Source organism: Ischnura elegans, chromosome 11, assembly GCF_921293095.1.
Source record: "Ischnura elegans chromosome 11, ioIscEleg1.1, whole genome shotgun sequence".
NCBI classification, from domain to species: Eukaryota; Metazoa; Arthropoda; class Insecta; order Odonata; family Coenagrionidae; genus Ischnura; species Ischnura elegans.
In genome coordinates this window covers 36,657,180-36,676,924 of record NC_060256.1, presented here as the reverse complement: position 1 = coordinate 36,676,924, position 19,745 = coordinate 36,657,180, and the positions used below count along the sequence as shown (strand labels likewise).

The following is a 19,745-nucleotide window of genomic DNA, read 5'->3' as shown; positions in this document are numbered from 1 at the left end:
CACTTTTCCTTGGTGACTATTTTAACTGTGTAAGTTATGTGATATCTTTGGAAAATCGCCCACTCTTTAATAGGAATGATCGCTCACACTCAGCCGCTGTATTTTTAAGGTTATAGTCACGATAATTTCAGTATATTTACCACCGAAAAAAGCACTCTATTGGCCTTGTGCATCGGTATTTTTCATTGAGTTTACAATTATATGTATAAAAATATAAATCACATGATTAGGGGAAACCTACTTTGGCGTGTCTCGATCCTGTGACTTCTTGTGTCTCGAACCTGCGACTGTTTGGCAGGCAAGAACTTTTCCCTGCCACCACTGAAGCCTTCCTATTTAGAATTCGTCTCGGACTCAAATAATAAAAAACTATTGTATTCTCTCATATGTTATATTTTTATTTTGAACACAGAGAAATCTCGACCAGGGCAAACTCTTATGACCCCGTAAAGTTTGAATATGGTAAGCTAAGTAATGAACGACTAATTCATCGCAAAAAAGGAAGATATATGACATTCTAGAGTGAGTTTTGCGTCATCCTAAATATAAGTCAACTAGCTATGCAATGCCCTTCATCTTTCCGATTTGTGTAATTGAGATTGATTCGCAATTAATTAGGGTTGACCATTTCGCATCGATTCTCTGATGAGATTAATATCGGATATTGAATTTTAGAATACCGAATCGTTCCACCCGCTCGCAATCCTTACTCCATCTGCCTATTCCAGAAATCTCCCTCACCAAGTGCTCATCTTTATATCGCCTCTCCTCCCTTCTAAATTCACTCCATTCTTCCAAAGATTATTTTTACTTGTCATGCAAGAAATTCACGGCACAATCTTTGCCTCATCTGCCTGCAATTGAATGTTTTTCTTTCTCTACTTGTTATTTCTTTGTTTGATTTTTTATTGTTATGTATTGTGTCTAGTTCATGTTATTTTGAAAACTTTTCATTGTAAATTAGCATCGCGGCTGTGTGTGAAAAATTAAATTAATAAATAAATGGAAAATTGACCACCACAGTTGTAAATATCTTCTCTGGACCAAAATGCATGTCGTAGACTTCAAAAATTCAATTTCGTGAGATTTTCTGGATATTTTCAATCCCGAGTATGATCAGCAATCACTTAGGTGATGAGCTTAACAGACAGTATTGTTAAATATAATATTAAAAAGCTTGATTCTACGAAATAATTTCGTCGGTTATTCTCAATAGTCGCAAGATGTAAAGGAAAATAAGTTTGGCCGATAAAAATTTCTTCATAATTTGGCTATTTTCTCGTAATATAAACTTAAAAAAGGTATCCGTCCAATTTTCACGAGTTTGTGACATCTTAAGAATTCCGGTTCAGTAACTAGTTCAGGCGGAACCGTTCATTCACTAAAGGAATTTTTCACTACGGTGTAAAGAGTAACGAACGTCACGCGACCGATTCTCGTGGTAGAGAAGTAGTGCATCGTTCCGCAAGGGTTTTTGACGTCATCAACTTATCAGCAAAAGGGTTAAGGTTATCGATTATTTGACGTGAATCTCTCAAGCTCGAGAATAAGTCGACGATTGTGAAATGGAAAAATGTGGGTCACTTTATTTTATAAGTCAATAGCAATCTACTATTTAAAAACAATTGGACGAGTTCATTGCTCATCGCCTTACTTTGCAAGATTGGCTAATGGAAATCCTTCAAATACTCATTCCAATCAGATTTTTAAATTTTCAGAATGTCTTTACACCATAATTCCTTTAAAAATTTTATATTGCTCAACGCAAAAGTAACTCATGGAGGATAATGTCATGACCATGGGTGGTGAAATATAACCTTTCGTGGATAGTCAGTTGATGTGTACAAATATTAACTTAAAATATTCCCTCGGATACCTTAATGGTTCTACTAATTCATCTAGATGAATGGTAATTTCTTCCTCGATATCTACATGGAATATATCTCCAGATGTAGAGATGGTTTCATAAAATAATCTGGGTTAGAGTTCCTTTTATGAGATGGCTTACTTGGCATGGAATACGTGTTCATCATTAAACCTTAACGATGCAGAAGTTTATAAGAACTAGAGATCGTGCCGGATTATGAGACTTTGCGTGTACTAAATGAACCACTTTTGGAAATCTAATGCATTTATTGCTCCAGTAAATCTTCCGTTTGGTGTCTTAAAAATACCATTACAGCTAGAGAATTCTTTTTCATCCCCAGCCAAAGCATAAAAGACAGTTATGATTTCGACTGCTGAGAGTGCGTCGTTAAATGCAGATGGAGTAAATCACGGATCTTAAGACCGATACTTGCATTTTGAGCGCAAAGCGCGGAGAAAGAATGTTTCAAATGTGCTGCCATATAAGTGAAAAAGAAAAAGTTGGGGAGTATCCATTAGTTGGAATGCCCACGAGCCTGCATGATTTCCACCGAAAGAGAGTTTCGCTTGGAATATTAAAGACGCAGAAGCCTGCATAGCGCCCTCTGTTGGGAATTCGACGCACGACCTGATTGTAGTATGAGGAGACGTAGATAATGCTCCTCGGAGAAATATTGAATCTTATTCGGCGCCTGTGGTGGTGGTGGTAGCGTAGATGTGGAATTGGCATTCCCTCGCCGTAAAGTAAATTTATCACGGTCTCACCGAAAAGTCCTAAAAGTTCCATTTCAGTTCAAAAGAAAAACACCCAGATCTGCCTTGTGTTATTTTTCCTCGCTGAATGCATGATGGAAAGGATTGTGACTTTTAATAATGTAATATGGTATTGTCTTGCATATGTGCATAATCAGTTCAAACAAAATTTTCTTACACTTTACATGTGACTTGATTATTTTTCATTGCAGTTAAAGTAAAGGTGGCATAAGATATCTTTTTAGTCCCCTTTTGAGTTTTTTCTGTATCCACTACTGAAAAAAATCTAACCATTTGATCCTCATATTACTCCCGTAAAAAATATTGCGCACTTTTTGCATTGTAAGTTTGCATTGGATGTGTCTTTATTATAACCAAATTTTCGTTTCAATACTTAGTTGTGATAAAAAAAAAACAATTATTAAACCAATATATCTGAACCGGTTGCAACAATTTATTAGTGGCAGTGGCGTAGCGAGGGTGGCGTTGCAATTACTTCGCTTCATCAAAGAAAACATAATATCGAAAAATCATGAAATTACAAAAGACTTTTTTGAAAATGAATTTTTTTCGATTATGAAAAGTATAAAAATTTGTTTAAAACCCTCTACTTAGTACACTTTTTTAAACTACCCCTGGTTTTGGACCCACCCCCCGAACATAAGCCTGGCTACGTCACAAATTGGTTGAGTTATAATCTATCTACTTATGTTCTCGAAGGAGTTTTTTCATAAATTTTCTTTTCAGTGAAACCTCTTAACCCATGGTTTTGGGTTTGGAAAGTTAATATTACGTCCAGAGGGTAAGGATTTAATATTGTTTTGCAATATTTGCTAGCCACATTTTTCTCGGCCTGGTGTGAGCATATGGAGCTGACGTGAGCTATTTTCTTCTCCGTGTAATATTTCATTTAAGACTGAGCCTCATAACCGTGCACTGCTTTTTCGCTTTCATCCTTTTTCGCAGTTTATTATTTCCGCAATTTCATTATTATTGTCCATAGTTTTTCCCTTACCTTCCATCCGTACCGTCTTTCTCCGAGGAATTATGAAAGGGGCTTCATGAATATTACGTACTCTTTATATAGTTTCCTGCTTTGGTGCTGCACTCATATCCAAGTTTAATATTTCATTATCGTGAAAGATCCTATAATATATTTATGGTTAGATGGGTGTTTATTGAATTATACTTTTCTATGTTCGCCTCGAAATATCAAATTTCTTCGGAGTTTAATATAAGAATTCCAGTTGAATGTCGCCTGTACATACCTACGCTTTTTGTTTATTTCTTCTTCCACCTTTATTCGCTGCGAACAACAGTGTATTCAATGAATGATTTTGAATAAACCTGGCTGCAAACCCGAGTGGAATTCATCAGTGTATTTCCTTGCCGACTACTTTCCGTCGAGTTACATTCCCCCTGCAAATGATTTTTTTGCACAATTGAAGGCATAAAAATTTTCTTATTTGATAAGTGTGTCCACATTCTAGTATTGGGTGATTTGCGGCAGTTAAGCGTTGGGTCTAAGAAATAATTCGCTCCTTAAATCTCATTTTAAAAAATGTAGCATTTTTGACACAATGTTTTACCAGTAGGAATCGTAAACTGGTACATTGTGACTAGGGGTGGGTTAAACTGTTCATCCTGAGGAATAGCTCACCTACATCCTCTTTATTTTAGCAAACAGTTCTAAATATCTGTTCCTGCCGGACAGTCAGGGTTTATCGTAGAATTGTAAAATTTTCTTACCGTTTCCTCTTCCGTAAAGCCTCTACGTAAAATAAGGATGGATTTCGATTCTGTTTCAATATTTTACTGTGGCATTCGGTAAATTAATATACCACCTGTCTTCTACTGTGATACTTCTAAAAGCTTCTTCTTGACGTCAAATTTGAAACAATTTCGCAATTGTATTAAATTTGACGTCAGTTGCCCGATTAGGGATATTTTTTCGAAATTATAGAATATTTTAACTAATGGTACACCTTATGTAGTATTGCAATGCAAAAAATCGCAATGTTTTTAACATTCTTAGATTGTTTAATCTCATCGAATTTAACGACCTAGTTGCTGTATTTGAGACCGCTACCATAGAAAATTTCGATACAATTATTTATCTACATATAGTATATGTATTGAAGGAAGAATGTTGCTGCACAAAATGCCCTTGTGAACGTTGCTGTGACAACTAAAAGCGTAGTTCTCGAATAAATTCAGTGGAAGTATGTGTTGCGATGTTATATTTGAATAATATTCGATACCTTAAATATGATGTCACATAACTTCATATATATTCTTCCTTAAATATGTGACAACATATTTAAGGAAGTTATATGTTGTCACATATTTAAAGAAGTATATACATTTAAGGAAGAAATTGGCTGCACCATGTGCAGTGCACATGGTGCCCTTGAGAACGTCGTTGTAACCACGAAAAATGTCTTGTTCAAATAAATTCAGAGGGAGTATTGCAATGTTTCATTTTACTAATATTCTTAACCAGTTTTATCAATGATTGCTTTCACGGAAAAGTAGAAAATTGCACCTTATTCAGCTGTTCATGAGATGGAACAGTTCAACCACATCCACCTGAGTACCGTAAGAGCTATCCGTTTAATTCAAAAGCGGAATGTAATTAGTTTACGAGCTTGTCGTGCCTTTCTTTGCTATGCCTATCTATCTCCCTCTATAGAGACCCCAATATCCGTGATATCGGTGCGTTCTCTTTTGGGTCGCTTGTTAGTCCTATTTATTTTCAATTTCCCCTTCCTCCAGTCTTGTGTGTTCTATCTTGGCATGTGTCTTCGCTCGCATTTCCTCAACAGCCTCCTTAATTATTCACGTTCATTAATCTCTCCTCACTCGCCCATCCCCTTTCCAGATCCTCGTGCCTGCCCAGAATCCCTTTCTCAAATCCTCCCCTCCACTTCATCCTGTTCACCCCCACCCCCTTTCCTCTCTCCCCATCGAATATCCGCTTCCATAATCAGACCCTCCAGATGACGTAGGTGGATCAAAACGAACGGTTCATTCATCGTATCGAATCTTTTGGATCCTCTTTTCGATTTGAATCGTGCAGAATGAACGATTTGCGGAGGAGCTGTAAAATATACGATACTTCATTCGGCCGCTAAGATCAGGTTTTATGATGTCTGGTTAGCGCTAACTAGAAGGTGATCAATACTTAAACTTTACCTGGAGGTGGTTGTTCTGGTGGAAGTTCTTGTTAGCTTGAAGTCTAACCTTAAACAGAAACCTTTACAACTTTTGGCAATTACTATTCGGATGACGTCACGGGTGGTGTTTTCAAGGGAATTTAGTTAAATAGTTAAGCGAATAGTGGCTCACGGGAAGCATTCACTTCCACTTGAGTGGTTCATTTCCACCGTGCCATTGCTGTTGCTTCGAGGTATGAGTTAATCATAGAACGCTTCATTTAATGATTCAAATGAACGGTTCACATTTTCAAGCAGCCCTCGAAATGTGTCCATTTTCATGCGGGAATATAAAATATTCCCCATGGCTTCTTTTCACGCTAACGTCCCTACCCTTCCCAATGGCACGAATGACCCAAGCTGTCGGTCGCCTGTTCCACAAAGACCATATACCACACGGTATAATGAAATTGAACGGAGAGTCCCGCTTTAAACCCCTCCCCCCCCCCAACCACCTCCTAACCCCCCTCTCCTTATCGAATATCCGCCTCCATCATTCCTTTTCTCCATCCCCCGGTGACGTAGGTGGCAAGTGAATCCTTGACGTAATTAAATAGTCTGCCGCGGGTTAAGGGTTAGCCCTTCCTCCTTAGGTCTGCTCTCGAGTGCATCCCCTGCCCTCATGACCTTCAACTGGATACGCTCGCTCCCTCTTCACTTTGGACATTCATGACGTCACACCAATAATCCTCTTTAAGTACCTCTACTACTCTCTTTGTGTTAGGGTTACGAAATCATGTTCACGTGACTTTGATGAGTTTAAAAATTTTCTCTTCGATCAGTATGCTATTCATCGTTTGAGCGTTTAAGAGCGTTTCATCTATTGTAATATTATATGTAAAAACTTTCCAATTATGTATGAACGCCTATGGTAAATATCTCTCATCCTGGTTACATGGTAAACTTGTTTAAAGTCTGCGGAAATCTATGAATTGTTTTTAAAACCGATATTTATCTTTTTGCTTTCAAATAACTAAGATGAGCTGGAACAATTACTGCAGAATTTATTAAATTTTTATGACATGTTAGACTTGGCTTAAGTTTTATTTTTTATCAGTTTGCCATCCTGCATTTGAATTTGCACAGCATTCAGGCAACAGAAGCCAGTGTTTTCTTTTTCTGGAAAAATATTTTGAAGTATTTCCTTTGAATCATTTGATAAACTCTCTTATAAAATAGTTCTTCAATATTCCGGTTTTGGTTGTAATAATTTTTTCATTTACTTATAACGATAATATAAAAAGTAATACTTTTAAAACTGAAATTTTAGTAGTTTTATAACTTACTGGCCATTTTCTTGATGAAAATACAAGTTAAGCGATATATCATGAAATCCTCTTGTTAACATCCCGGCGGACATAATATTGATATCATTTGAAACTGAGTAATAATGCTTATATTAAAATTCTGAAATCCAAAGCGAAAGCTTTCCAAGCAAAATTAGCACCGTAAGGGCAATCCATACTTTTTCGGGTTAGGCACTCAAATTACTTCTTGAATGTGCCAACAACAGACTATTTCTCCTGATTTTTCATTTCAAAAAGAGATAATGAGCCACGAAACGGTAACCGGTAGAGTTTTTATTTGACCTACTTCCTTTCATTTCGTTTAAAATTTTAATCTGTCCCCAGTCACCAAACACTCGAAATGATGAAGTTGCAGTCGAATATTGCCCATGCTTAATATTTTCAAATTTATTTGTCGAAATATTAGTAAATGAAAATTGTGCTGTACCGTAGGGAATATAAGCCGTCAGATCAATCTGTACTTCATCTACATCTACATTTACATAATACCCCGCAAGCCGCCTAAAAGGCATGTGGCAGGGGGTGTTAGGACACCAGCCGTTTACAGATAAAAAATGAAGTGCTCTAACGAAGTAGGGACTAGCGTTTATTAAAGTCCTTTATGGTTTCGGGAAAAAACGAATTCCCATATCCATCCGTTCGGCGAAACATCTCTCTTAATTTATCGCTTCTGTCGGACCTGGAAATATAGTGTGTCTCTAATATTATGTTCTCTATATCGCTCTTAAAGATATCGATTCTTAATTGTTCAAGTAATCTAAGCCTAGCGCGCAGCCTCCGAGTCTCCAGCGGCTCCCAGCCTTATTCGCTTAACATATGGGTAACGCTGTCTGTACGCTCATAGTAGTTTTTGACGAAACGCGCAGCCTTTCTTTGTATTTTGTTCAGTTCGCGGATTGTCTTTTTGCATCGGATCCCGTACGCTCGCTGCATATTCAAGGTGCGGTATTTTCTAACCAAGCAGAACAAATCTACGGGGCGAAACCACTGAAAAATGCAAAAGTGAGCAAACCCACATTTATCAAGCGTAAAAAGATATAAAAATGTACAGTAATAACCTAAGGATATTGAATTAATTCCCAGTTTGACTGTAGGTTATTCTAGAGTGCTAAAAAATTTGGTCCGCCCCATGAGTTGCCCTTGTTTAATATTTTCAAATTTGTTTCTTGAAGTATTACTAATTTCAAATGATGTTGCACCCTAGATGGTTTAAGGTAGGGCTCTTCAAACTTTTTAATGCAAGAGCCTAATATCGATTTCACGTCGTCCGTCCATAATGCTCATCACTTGATCACCACATCAATAAAATTAAAAAAATACGATTTCAAAGTGCAATATTTTTATTGGTTAAAAATTTCAATCGGTCAATGAGATTTTTGACTTTATTTTTGATGAGTGTGTCGATATTTGATTCACGATCCTATAATTTCTTTAGCCTCTAGAGGTCGCAAGAAATTAGCCGGCGATCCGTATGCAGCCCGGGGGCCGAGGGTTGATGACCCTTGGTTTAAGCCGTCAAATGAATCTTTGCTTCAACCTCGTGAATGCTTTTGCCCACACATGATTGCGTCTATGGTCTCTTTGAGGGTGAAATCGGAGACCAGACGAGTAGTTTGAGCTCTTGTTATACACTGCTCATGCAATAATAGGAGCAGGATATCCTCTTCAAATGGACACCTCGCTCGCAGCATTCACCAAAAGTAGGTATACACGGAAGATGATTGATAAACAATATAATATTAACAGTACGTCTTTATTTGTCCCGGTTGGGAATATGAGGCCCCATACACCATCTAACCCCTCACCATAGATTAAACATTTGCATGGAAATACATTGTCACGTTACTCTTGGAATTAAATCAAGTCAAATAAGTACAAAAGAAACAGAGAAGTGTGCTTTCAAAAGCACTGGAACATGCAAAAGTGAACAAAGTCACATTTATCAAGCGTAAAAAGATATAATCAAGTGTGGGATAAACCTAAGGACATTGACTTCTTTCACAGTTTGACTTTAGTTCATTCCAGAGTGCTAAAACATTTATTCCACCTCATGAATATTGCACATGGGCTAAAAATCCATTGAAAAAATCATTCGCCTTCACCGGGATACGAATCCGGATCTTCCGATTCCCGGTAGAATGCTTAAGGCAGTTAAAGCTACCGATGCGTCGTTCTCCTCAGTGGAAATTGGAATTCTGGTCAAGGCGAATAATTTTTCAAAGTGGATTTTTCGCTCAACTTGTTCATTGCGAGTCCGTAAAAGTTATCACTGTGGCTAGTCCCGGTATACTTAAATCACACCTTCAGTATTTTCAATTTTCTTTCTTGAAATAATACTAAATCTGAATGATGTTGTACCGCGGATGACGTAAGCACTTCAGATAAACCCGTAATCCAACCTCGTGAATGCTTTCGGCCGCGCATGATTGCGGCCATGGTCTCTTTGAGGGTGGAACCGGAGACCAGACAAGTAGTTTGAGCTCTTGCTCATGCAATAATCAGAGCAGGATATCCTCTTCAAGAGGGCAACTCGCTCACAACATGCACCAAAAGTAGGTACACACGGAGGCTTGCTAACACGATGAGATTTGCGGGATGATACTCTCGGTTTAAGTCGACTGAGGCACGAGAGAACAACTACTGCCCTCTCTGGCACCTGAGAACTATCCTCTCCCGTTACAAGTTGAGGGAGAACCCTTCTACGAGCCCCCCCTGCGTGTGTCTCTCCTCTAGGACCTCCCTGTGTCCTGGTGCTCGTAACCGCTATCTCTACGGCGTTCCTCATTTTGGCACGGACCACTTCATCCTTTGTGACAAGGGGCGTTTTAGGGGCCCGGCCCTGTTCCTCTCTTATTCCTCCCATCTTCGCCCACTCAGCCACCCCTTATCAAGTCCCTTTCCCTTTCCTCTAGGCGTCCTTCCTTCGCGCCACACACACCTACACACACGTTCGCCCTTGTCTCACAATACCCGCTAGAGCGGTGTCTCTTCCTCTCTCTCCACGGCCGCAAGTGCTTCTGGGATGCCTCTTCTCTCTCGAGTCCCTCCTTATTTTTGTGCTCGCCCTCTTCATATGTATCACACTTCCACTCGTGATCAAAATCCCGCAGCGCATTGTGTGACACAGGCATCCACTTCTGCTGTCCCTCCTCCTCTTTCAGCGGTATCGTGTGTCACATGGACGTGTGCTCCGACAGGAAAAATTCAGGGGCGCTGTCTATACGGATGGTCGCGAGTTCGAATCCCGTCAGTAGGATGTCCCAAGTTCTGTCATGGCTTTTAGCCAAAATATATTTATATCTTTCTTTGAAAACATTGCCTATTTAAAGTTCTCTGTAAAAATGTGATTTTTGCCAATCCCTATTAATTTTATCGTCACATTTCCCAAGAAATTGTTGAAAGATTAATATCTTGATAATATGTTAAAATGAAGAAATATTAATTCTTAAAGAGAATGTTAGAATTTAACTTAAAAACTGCATTAAATTTGGCCAGCTTCTGTGATTAGAGACCACCGTGCTCAGGGCCTATATTTTTTTTGCATGTGACACCGATGACTAGTTTGGAGATGATTGGTCAATGTCAATGAAAAATTTAGTTAGAAAAATTGCCGATGCAAAAATAAGATTGAGGATAAATTTTAAATCGCATTAATCAGTGTAGGGGAGAGTGGGGCAAAACCGACCAGGCGGGTCAAACCGACCCCTCTAATATTCCCCAGTAGGTGTTGCTATCCAGCGGCAAAACTATGAACTAGTTGAAGAGGCCGCCATTTCGTGCAGATCGAGCTTGGTTTCGTTGGCATGCTTGACAATGTTGGGGTTATGTAGAGTTCTGAAGTTTTAACCAGTTTCTTTTACAACTTTAATGTCATATTTATTTTGATTTGAGAAGTGTAACCATCAATCTAATTTACCGGAGGTGAGTACATGTGTTTATTTACTGTGTTTACTTATATTTTAACGTACGAGTAGCTTAGCTAATGATTTTGGATAACCTCAAATTGCCATATTTGTTTTACTGTGTACCTAGGGGCAAAACCGTCAACAGAAAGTGGGGCAGAACCGACCGGGGTCGGTTTTGCCCCATGATATTTCAACTTATCAGCTGTGCTTCACTATATCTATTAAGATAATAGAACCCATTTTATTAAGTACTAGCTGTACTCGTGTATAATTGTGCATAATATTGAGATTCCATCGTCTCAGCCAAACTTGAATCGATTGGGCTGAAATCATAGTCTTTTAACAACATTTCTATAATTAGCCTACTGGATGTTAATTCCTCATTTTGCTATGATCCTGAAACTAATACACCTGAAATTTTGTTTTAGACATGGTGAGGAACTATGTCAGGAAGACAGATCGGCAGAGTTGGTCTCATGAAGGGATGGGGGAGGCTGTAAATGCAGTTCTTGAGGGACGGATGGGATATACTGCAGCATCAAAATCTTTTGCTGTTCCCAGATCAACATTAATTGATCGGGTAAAAAAAGCTCGAAAAAATCAGCTAACACCTGCGCTAGCCTCTGAAAAACGTCTAGGGCGATATGACACTGTGTTTACGGAAGCCCAAGAAAAGGAGATCGTTGAATACGTACTGTTTATGGAGGCAAGATTATTTGGATTAACAATTACCGATCTTCGGCGGCTGGCATTTGATTTAGCAGAAAGAAATTCTATCAATCATACCTTCAACATGGTTGAAAAAATGGCAGGTAAGGACTGGTTTTATAATTTTGTTAAGAGGCACCCTAAAATAACATTAAGATCACCCGAGTACACATCATTGGCTCGAGCTAAAGGATTTAACAAGTGTGCTGTTGGAAAATTTTTTGATCTCTTGGAGTCAATTTACACTGAATATAAAATTCAGCCAAATGATATTTATAATGTGGACGAAACCGGGATACTCACTGTCCCAAATAAACATTCAAAGGTGTTAGCTCTCCGGGGGAGAAAACAAGTTGGGAGTTTATCATCTGCAGAACGGGGTATCCTCGTTACTGTGGAAACATGCATGAGTGCATCCGGGAACTTTATGCCACCAATGTTTGTGTTCCCCAGAAAGCGAGAAAATCCATTGTTGATGGATGACGCTCCTCCAGGATCCTTTGCCTGTTACCATGAATCTGGGTGGATAAATAATGAAACTTTCCTCGTCTGGTTCAAGAAATTCATCGATTTCTCAAATCCCTCAAAGGAAAAGCCAGTTCTACTCATTTTGGATGGGCATGAATCACATGCAAAAAATTTGGACCTTATTGACCTGGCACGGAAACATAATGTGGTTTTACTATGTTTTCCACCACATACAACACATCGTCTGCAACCCCTGGATGTTTCATTTATGGCTCCTTTGAGCACTTACTATGAGCAGGAAGCTAGGCAGTGGTTGTGTAGTCATCCTGGGCGCTGTATCACAATTTACCAAATCAGTAAGCTTGTGAATAAGGCTTTTACTAGGGCTGCCCTCATGCAAACTGCCATAAAGGGCTTTGAGAAGACTGGCATATACCCACTGGATAGGAACATATTTCCTGATGACCTGTATGCTCCATCTGAAACCACTGCTAGACCAGATGAAACAGATCCTACGAACTCCCAGTCATCAGCGTCTACAGAAGAATTGAACACTGCACCAACTCAGATGTTAGCTTCAGTTTCACTTTGTTCTGTCCAGCCCCAGACCTCTGAACAATTTGATCCCACATCTCTCCTGCCTTTGGATTATAGAAGACCCGATGTTAGCCTTCCTCAGTCATCTTCATCTGGTGTTAATCATCCTCAGCCACCAGCATTTCCTGCTTTTGATGATATGATGTGCAGGCCATCAACCTCTAGAGCACAAAATGAAGCCTGGAACCATCCCTCATGTTATGCAGCAACATCGGCGTCAAGTTATCTCCAATCCCTTCCAATGGAAAAAAGTGTGTGGAAACAAATTTCACCCAAACTACTCATGAAACCTCCACAAGAAAAGGAAAGAGTTAAAAAGAAAGGAGGAAGAAAACCTGGAAAGACAGCCATACTTACATCGTCACCTTATAAATTAGAACTAGAGGAAGACGAGAAAAAAAGGAGGAGAAAAAGATTATTAAAAAAGAAAGAATGAAAGCTAAAAACAAAGGAACAGTGGCAAAGAATGATAAAAATAAAAAGGGTCCTAAAAGAAAGCTTGCTTTCCAAGCCACAGCCCCCCAAATACACAAAAAGAAGTCGAAAAAAATGAAAACCGATGCTTTCGAAGATGAGGAAGAATATGAAGAAGACGAGGCGGCATGCATATTTTGCAAGGAATTATATTCAAGATCTAAAGAGAGGGAGGGGTGGATTCAGTGTTTGAACTGTAAAGAATGGGCTCACGAGGCGTGCGCTAATTGTGAAGAATATGACAATTTCATATGTGACTTTTGTTCCTAAAATGTAAATCTAAACTCACACAGTGTTAATTTCTTATTGTTAATTAATAAATATTGCTGTACATTGTAAAAACAGTGTATTTTTTAAATATAAATTACCAAAAATAGCATTATAAACTTTTTTTAATGTAAAACATATGGGTGTCGGTTTTGCCCCACTAGTGGGGCAAAACCGTCATTTTGTCAGTGTTAGAAAAAAAATTCATATAAATTTAACCTGTATCAGTAAAGAATAATGCATCAGTATTTTATTTCTTTAAATAGTAAATATTGCAATTACGCTAATTTTGTGTAAATATTTGTAGCAGAAAGCCAAATTTCTCATGAAATAGCTTAGCAGGTCGGTTTTGCCCCACTCTCCCCTATTGTTTGAGATTCACGGAATTGTTTTCAGCCCTTATGGCGTCGTATATCCCGCTGCCTATGTATCCATCCCCGTCACATGCATTCCTGCCGTGAACTAAGCCCAACGGCAACGTTCCTTTCTCTCCCATTGTGTGACACTGGAATCCACTCTAGTGTCCCTCCTCTTGCCTTCTTATGGGCTGTATCGTGTGTCGGCGATAGTTTATGATTTGGAAGAGGAGTCAACCTATGGCTATTGCGTCAGACTGCGCCTCTTGGACTAATTGATCTTTGTGAACATAGGCATTTGCAAAAGATTCATCAACGACGCCGTCCACGCCATATCGTGGTATTGTAACTTCTTTTAATATTTGTAACTGCCCATTTATGACGAATATAATTTAATTACTATCCCCTGCGCAATACTGAGGAATTAAGCGTTCGTGGGAAAAGAAATTAAGCATGGATACACTCGTTACAGAGCCTAATAAATATTTTTAAATGAATTTCGTTTCTACATTTCGCTCCCGGGAACGAAACTATTGAAATTTTACTGGATTAGAGTTTCGCTTAGTTTCAATTGCCATCCTTGGCCAAAACCGTTTAAATATGCCCCAGATTCCCCCACTCATTAGCATAGGCTCCACATTTTGTAGAATTAATTTCTTCCCACCCACGATCAAATTTCTGCTGTCTTGCATTCTTTCTTATGCCTCGCAGACAGCCTCTTGTGTTGTTCCTACTAGTCTCTCCTTCCTCATATCAGGTGTCACCATGAGTGGTCCTCTCATCTCGGTCCCCAAGTTCCCCCAACACCATCCTCTTACGGCTCTACCACCCCTAGTTCCCTGTGCCACCTGTAGGTGGAGAATCCGTCGCCTTTCCCGTGGTCGCCTTTTCTTTTCGGGAAAAGTGAAGCAGCGAGCTCTTTGAAAGGAAAACTGAGGTCATGGGGGAAACCGCCCACGGAATTTCATTCCCTTTCGACCCATCCGGAAGATATTCGTGGCATGAAACCACATTAAAAGCTGTGAGCAGGCCCGTGCTGGAGCCCTTCTTACGGCGGTGGACGGCAATGGCTAGAGGGCTCCAGCACTATCTACAGCGGGAGGACTACCTGGGGGTGTGGAATAAAATTAATATTTTGAAATTTTAATCCTTAACCTCTTGAGATTGATATAAGACACGGTCTCAGGAGTTATTTTGTGGAATTGCTTCATCATAGAATAAAATAAAATAAAATACTTTGTTTTATTCCAAACTTTATTTTAAATAGCACGACTCGGGTTTCAGCATCCAATGCTGTCATCACCTGTACTACACCACAAAAATTTCAGCAAAAACACCAACATTGAGCAGTTAATTTTATTTCTATGATGTCTCATTTAAAATGCATAATAAATACCGTATGGAACGAACAAAATTATAATTTAACTTAATATGATTGAATCTAGCAAGATAAAATTTAATCTCAAGATAGCATAAAATAAAATTACTTTCTTTTATTCCACACTTTATTTTAAACAGCGCGACTGATGATAGCATTAGATGCTGAAACTCGGGTCGTGCTATTTAAAATAAAGTGTGGAATAATACAAAGTTATTATATTTTATCCTATCTTGAGATTGAATTTTATCTTACCTGATTCAATCATATTAATTTAAATTACTCTTGTGCTCACTCTATACGGTGTTTATTATGTTTTTAAATGAGACATCATAGAAATAAAATTAACTGCTCAATGTTGGTGTTCTTACTGAAAATTTTTCAGTTTCGGAATAGGAGGGCACACCGGGATGCGACCCGGTGTCCCGGCGGCTCAGCACGGGCCTGGCTGTAAGTATGCAGTGAACCGTCAGACACTTTGTGACAGAGTAAATATGTACAGAAACGCTCAAGAAGCTGTACGGCCACCTAAAACTGAGGTAAAAATTGAAACCAAAACTTCCGTATTATAACGGAAAAATTAATATTTCAAATTATATAATATTAAAAGTAAAATTATATAATTTGAAATATAATGAATGAGTTCTTCTTGACATTTTTCATGGGAATGCGGGTCTTGAATTTATCGGAGATAGGTCTCGCATACCTATACATTTCAAAAATTAAGGATTTCCGCTATCCTTGTAAATCGGGAAAACTGGAGTAGTCATGTGGACATTCAACCCTATATACGATCCTCACACTTGGCGGGAACGGGGCCATATTTAAACAGTCATCGACGTGACACAAGCGAGAAAAGAAACAGTTAAACTTCAAGAACACCAACTTATTTACTGGTTACCAACCAGACCGCACCGACAATTAGCAATCGATAGTATCGATCAAAGGTATCGATACACCCAGTATCACAAATACATAGGAAATTCATACATCACCAAATTTATGCATTCATATTTTCCAACAGGGATCATCACTTTCATTGTTGACGGTTGCTAAGCTAATAATGAGCGACAAAGTGAATCGCGGACTGGCCGACTCGAGAGTAGGGGAACCACTGTGCACGGCAATGTTGTTGGATTTAGCCTATTACCTTCGCTCAACATTGTAGCTCATTGGGAACCTTACTTTTGGTACAACCCTCGTAGTTGCGCAAGGTTTTTCGTGAGCATCTTGCATGTATATTATCGCGTTGATTTCAAGCCATGGCAAGTAAAAAAACAGGCAATTGGGTAAATATTTTGCAATTGATGTTTGAATGCGAGATTTTTTTCGCGGCCAGCGAATTGTTGCGGAGAGGTGATCATCTTATTCCTCTTATTAAGTCTATCATTTAGCAGCAAAATTTTTTTATGCTGTGATTTCTTTAGTTTATTTGCTTTACGTTGACTTTGGAAACATGCGACCTATATACGTTGGTTACCAGGGTGGTGTTCGGGATTGCTAGATTTTGGGGGTATTTTTGTGTGAAATAGAAGGCTACGTTTTTGTTCAAATTACTTTGAGCGAACTTAAAAAGAAAGAAATTTTTATAAGACGATAAAACACTTTCAACGGTAACTACACTTCATGTTAGTTAGAACACCTGATTGGAGGTTATTAAGCTAAGCAACTCTCTGTAATTATTATCACATATTGGCGCTACAGTCGGTTTGAACATTTTATAACGTCTTTCAGTTGGTTTAAAAAATATTGCTATAGATTTCTATCTATTTCTAAAAGATCTATTCAAATATTCGAATTGCTACATAGAATACTTATGATGAGTGCTCTTTGCATTCTCTCCCTCGGGTATAAGTTTCTGCATTAATGCAATCCTATGACATACGTTATCAATTTATTTTAATATAACCTCTACATGTTTTTGGTAAATCCAATGTTTACCTTTTTATCATTCACTGAGGAGACTAGCATTTTATAGCACTCAAAATATTGAATTTTTTGTCAGTTTTTCCTTTGTGAATACGCTAACTACTGATACCCGTAGGGAAGTATGAACTACTTTTATGGAAAAGCAATCATCTGAACCTAGATGGGAACAAATTCCCCTTGTTATCATCTCAGTACCTTTTGTTCCTTCAGCTGCCCACCTCAGCCTATCGTTTCTCCCTTTTCAGTGTTATTGTACTCTTAAATATTCTAAAAAGCCTAATTTCAAAGTGCTTGAAGTTGGGCTTTGCCTCATGAGCAGCGGCAGTGTATGGACGAACATGGGTAGCTAGTTCATGGCATATGAATGCAAGGTTCTCCACCAAGCCGTGTACCTCCTTTTAGCTTCCAGAAAATTCTCTGTGAAGTAAGGGATTGGGGTGGTCTGGATTCATAAAGCATTTATTGCATTATAACGAGAGAACGTGTTTGAATTTATGGTAAAGGTATAGAAATGCTTCATATATGTTTTGCGTTAGTGGATAGGAATTGAGTTAATAGTTAATTTAACTTGCTTTGACTCGCATAGGATAACAAATCGACGCAATTCTTTTATATGGATCTGCAGTTTACTCTACATTTTTTTCTTTCAAATTAAGAAATAAAATACATTTCTCAGCCATGAGAGTGTTTATTATTTGGGAAGTACACTTATTGGAGTTTATATTTATAAATATTTAGGCATTGAGACTGTCATCAATGTACTTTCTTTTCCAATTTTGAAAATATCAACCTTGCCCACTTATTGCAAAAATTTAAATGAGGACTTCAAGTCTCTACGGCTATTAGAAGCCAAATTTTCACTGACATTTTTGTATCGATTTGAAAACATGTGTATCTGCCACATAGTAATATTTTTTTAGAAATTCGATTTACAAATGTTGTTGTCTTTTATATCCTCGGTACTTATAAATTGTGTATAATATTTATTTCATAATTTTGAGCTAATTTTTTATGTTTTGACCTGATTTAGACGGTATTTCACGCCTTAACATTCGATGAAATTTATGTTTCTTGCAACGAAATCACAGGATTACCTTCGAAATTAACAATTTTTGTGAAACTCTGATCAAAAGATAGTACTCTGGATAATGAATTACATGCTATATGCAATTAGTACTTTGAAAATTCTCTATAACGCGCACAGCTAAGCGATATTACATGACACATTATTAGATGACATTTATGGTGTTAGCGACGAAAGGAGCAGAGTACATAACTCTACTAGCGCGAAGTAAGTTACGCTACAGTTGCGAGAGGTCTCCATCGTTGCTATGGCCCGTGTTCTTCTCTTCTTTATGGATGCACATCCGAGCGGGGGCAATCAAAAGCGTTCTCGCATCACGAACCATGATGCTGCTATGGTACGCGTTTAATTTGGAATTACATCACGACGTTAGAGATTGTATTCGGCATCCTTTGTGAATACGGTACATTTATACAACGGTTGCCTAACCATTTCTCATGGGTACCCTTGAAAAGAAAAAAAAAGTTTTAGATTCTCCTCGTCTATATATGCATGCTGAATCGAATGTTTTTTTTCGGCCTTGGAATCGTACTTGTAATTGTGTGTACGTTTGGCTGCGTCCTCGTTTGCGAAATCTAATTATTTTTTCTTCAGTCATTCTTTCCCCACCTTTTACCAAGCCGCCAACACTGTTACCAACAATTTCGCCACGTTTGACTTTCCGGAATGCTAACTCGAGTTCTTTTGTTTTGTTTTCCCACGTATAATTTGGAGATCTCGTGGGTCTTTCTCTTCAGAGGTACGGGAAAATGGACGGAATACCTTCCGCTCAGGGATCAGGCCTATAAGCCGAGGCGCCATGCTACGCTGCCATCACGATATTGGTATAGCCCTCTGAAACACGATGTAAAGCTAGAGGTCGCCGGTATGCGCTGCATTTTTATTTAATCCTGAATCGCACAGTAATTTTTTTCCGTCCCTTTTGAGGGACAGCTCAAGCGATCTCTCCAATGATGGTGTAAGAAGTTACAGTTTTTCGCTATCATTTTCCGCGATGTTTCCAGGGATTGGATTTCCATCCCTTTCCCCATTTATAATAGGCCTATTTATTGACATTCAAATTATTAAGCGGAATACTTAAGATGAGTACTAATTGCTTTCTCACTCTCCCCTGTAAGTTTCTGCATTTATGCAATCCAATGACAAACGTAATCAATTTATTTCGATAATACCCTATAATTAATGATACGTGAAAATCGCAAATGCGATATTGATGCAATAAACGTGAATAAATTTGACAAGGGCGCATTGACTGGACTGTTATGGTATTTAAACAGTTGAATAATCATACGAATCATTTTAATATATTTTTAAAAATCAAAATTCATCAATTGTTTAGAATTTACGTTTCTTCTATCGCAAACAATACACTACACCCGCAACACGAACAAATGCGCTCAAGGAAAGTTGTTTTGTAATCTGGCTGGTTCTGGTAAAC

The 19,745-nt window shown here is 38.4% G+C and overlaps 1 protein-coding gene across 1 annotated transcript; it reads left to right on the top strand.

Moving 5' to 3' along the window:
- Positions 1–11,839: 11,839 nt before the first annotated feature.
- Positions 11,840–14,840, top strand: LOC124167611. Its single transcript, XM_046545592.1, has 2 exons — positions 11,840–13,070; positions 14,674–14,840. Exons 1-2 carry the CDS (start codon positions 11,840–11,842, stop codon positions 14,838–14,840), a joined length of 1,398 nt encoding a protein of 465 aa, XP_046401548.1.
- The last annotated feature ends 4,905 nt before the right edge of the window (positions 14,841–19,745 follow it).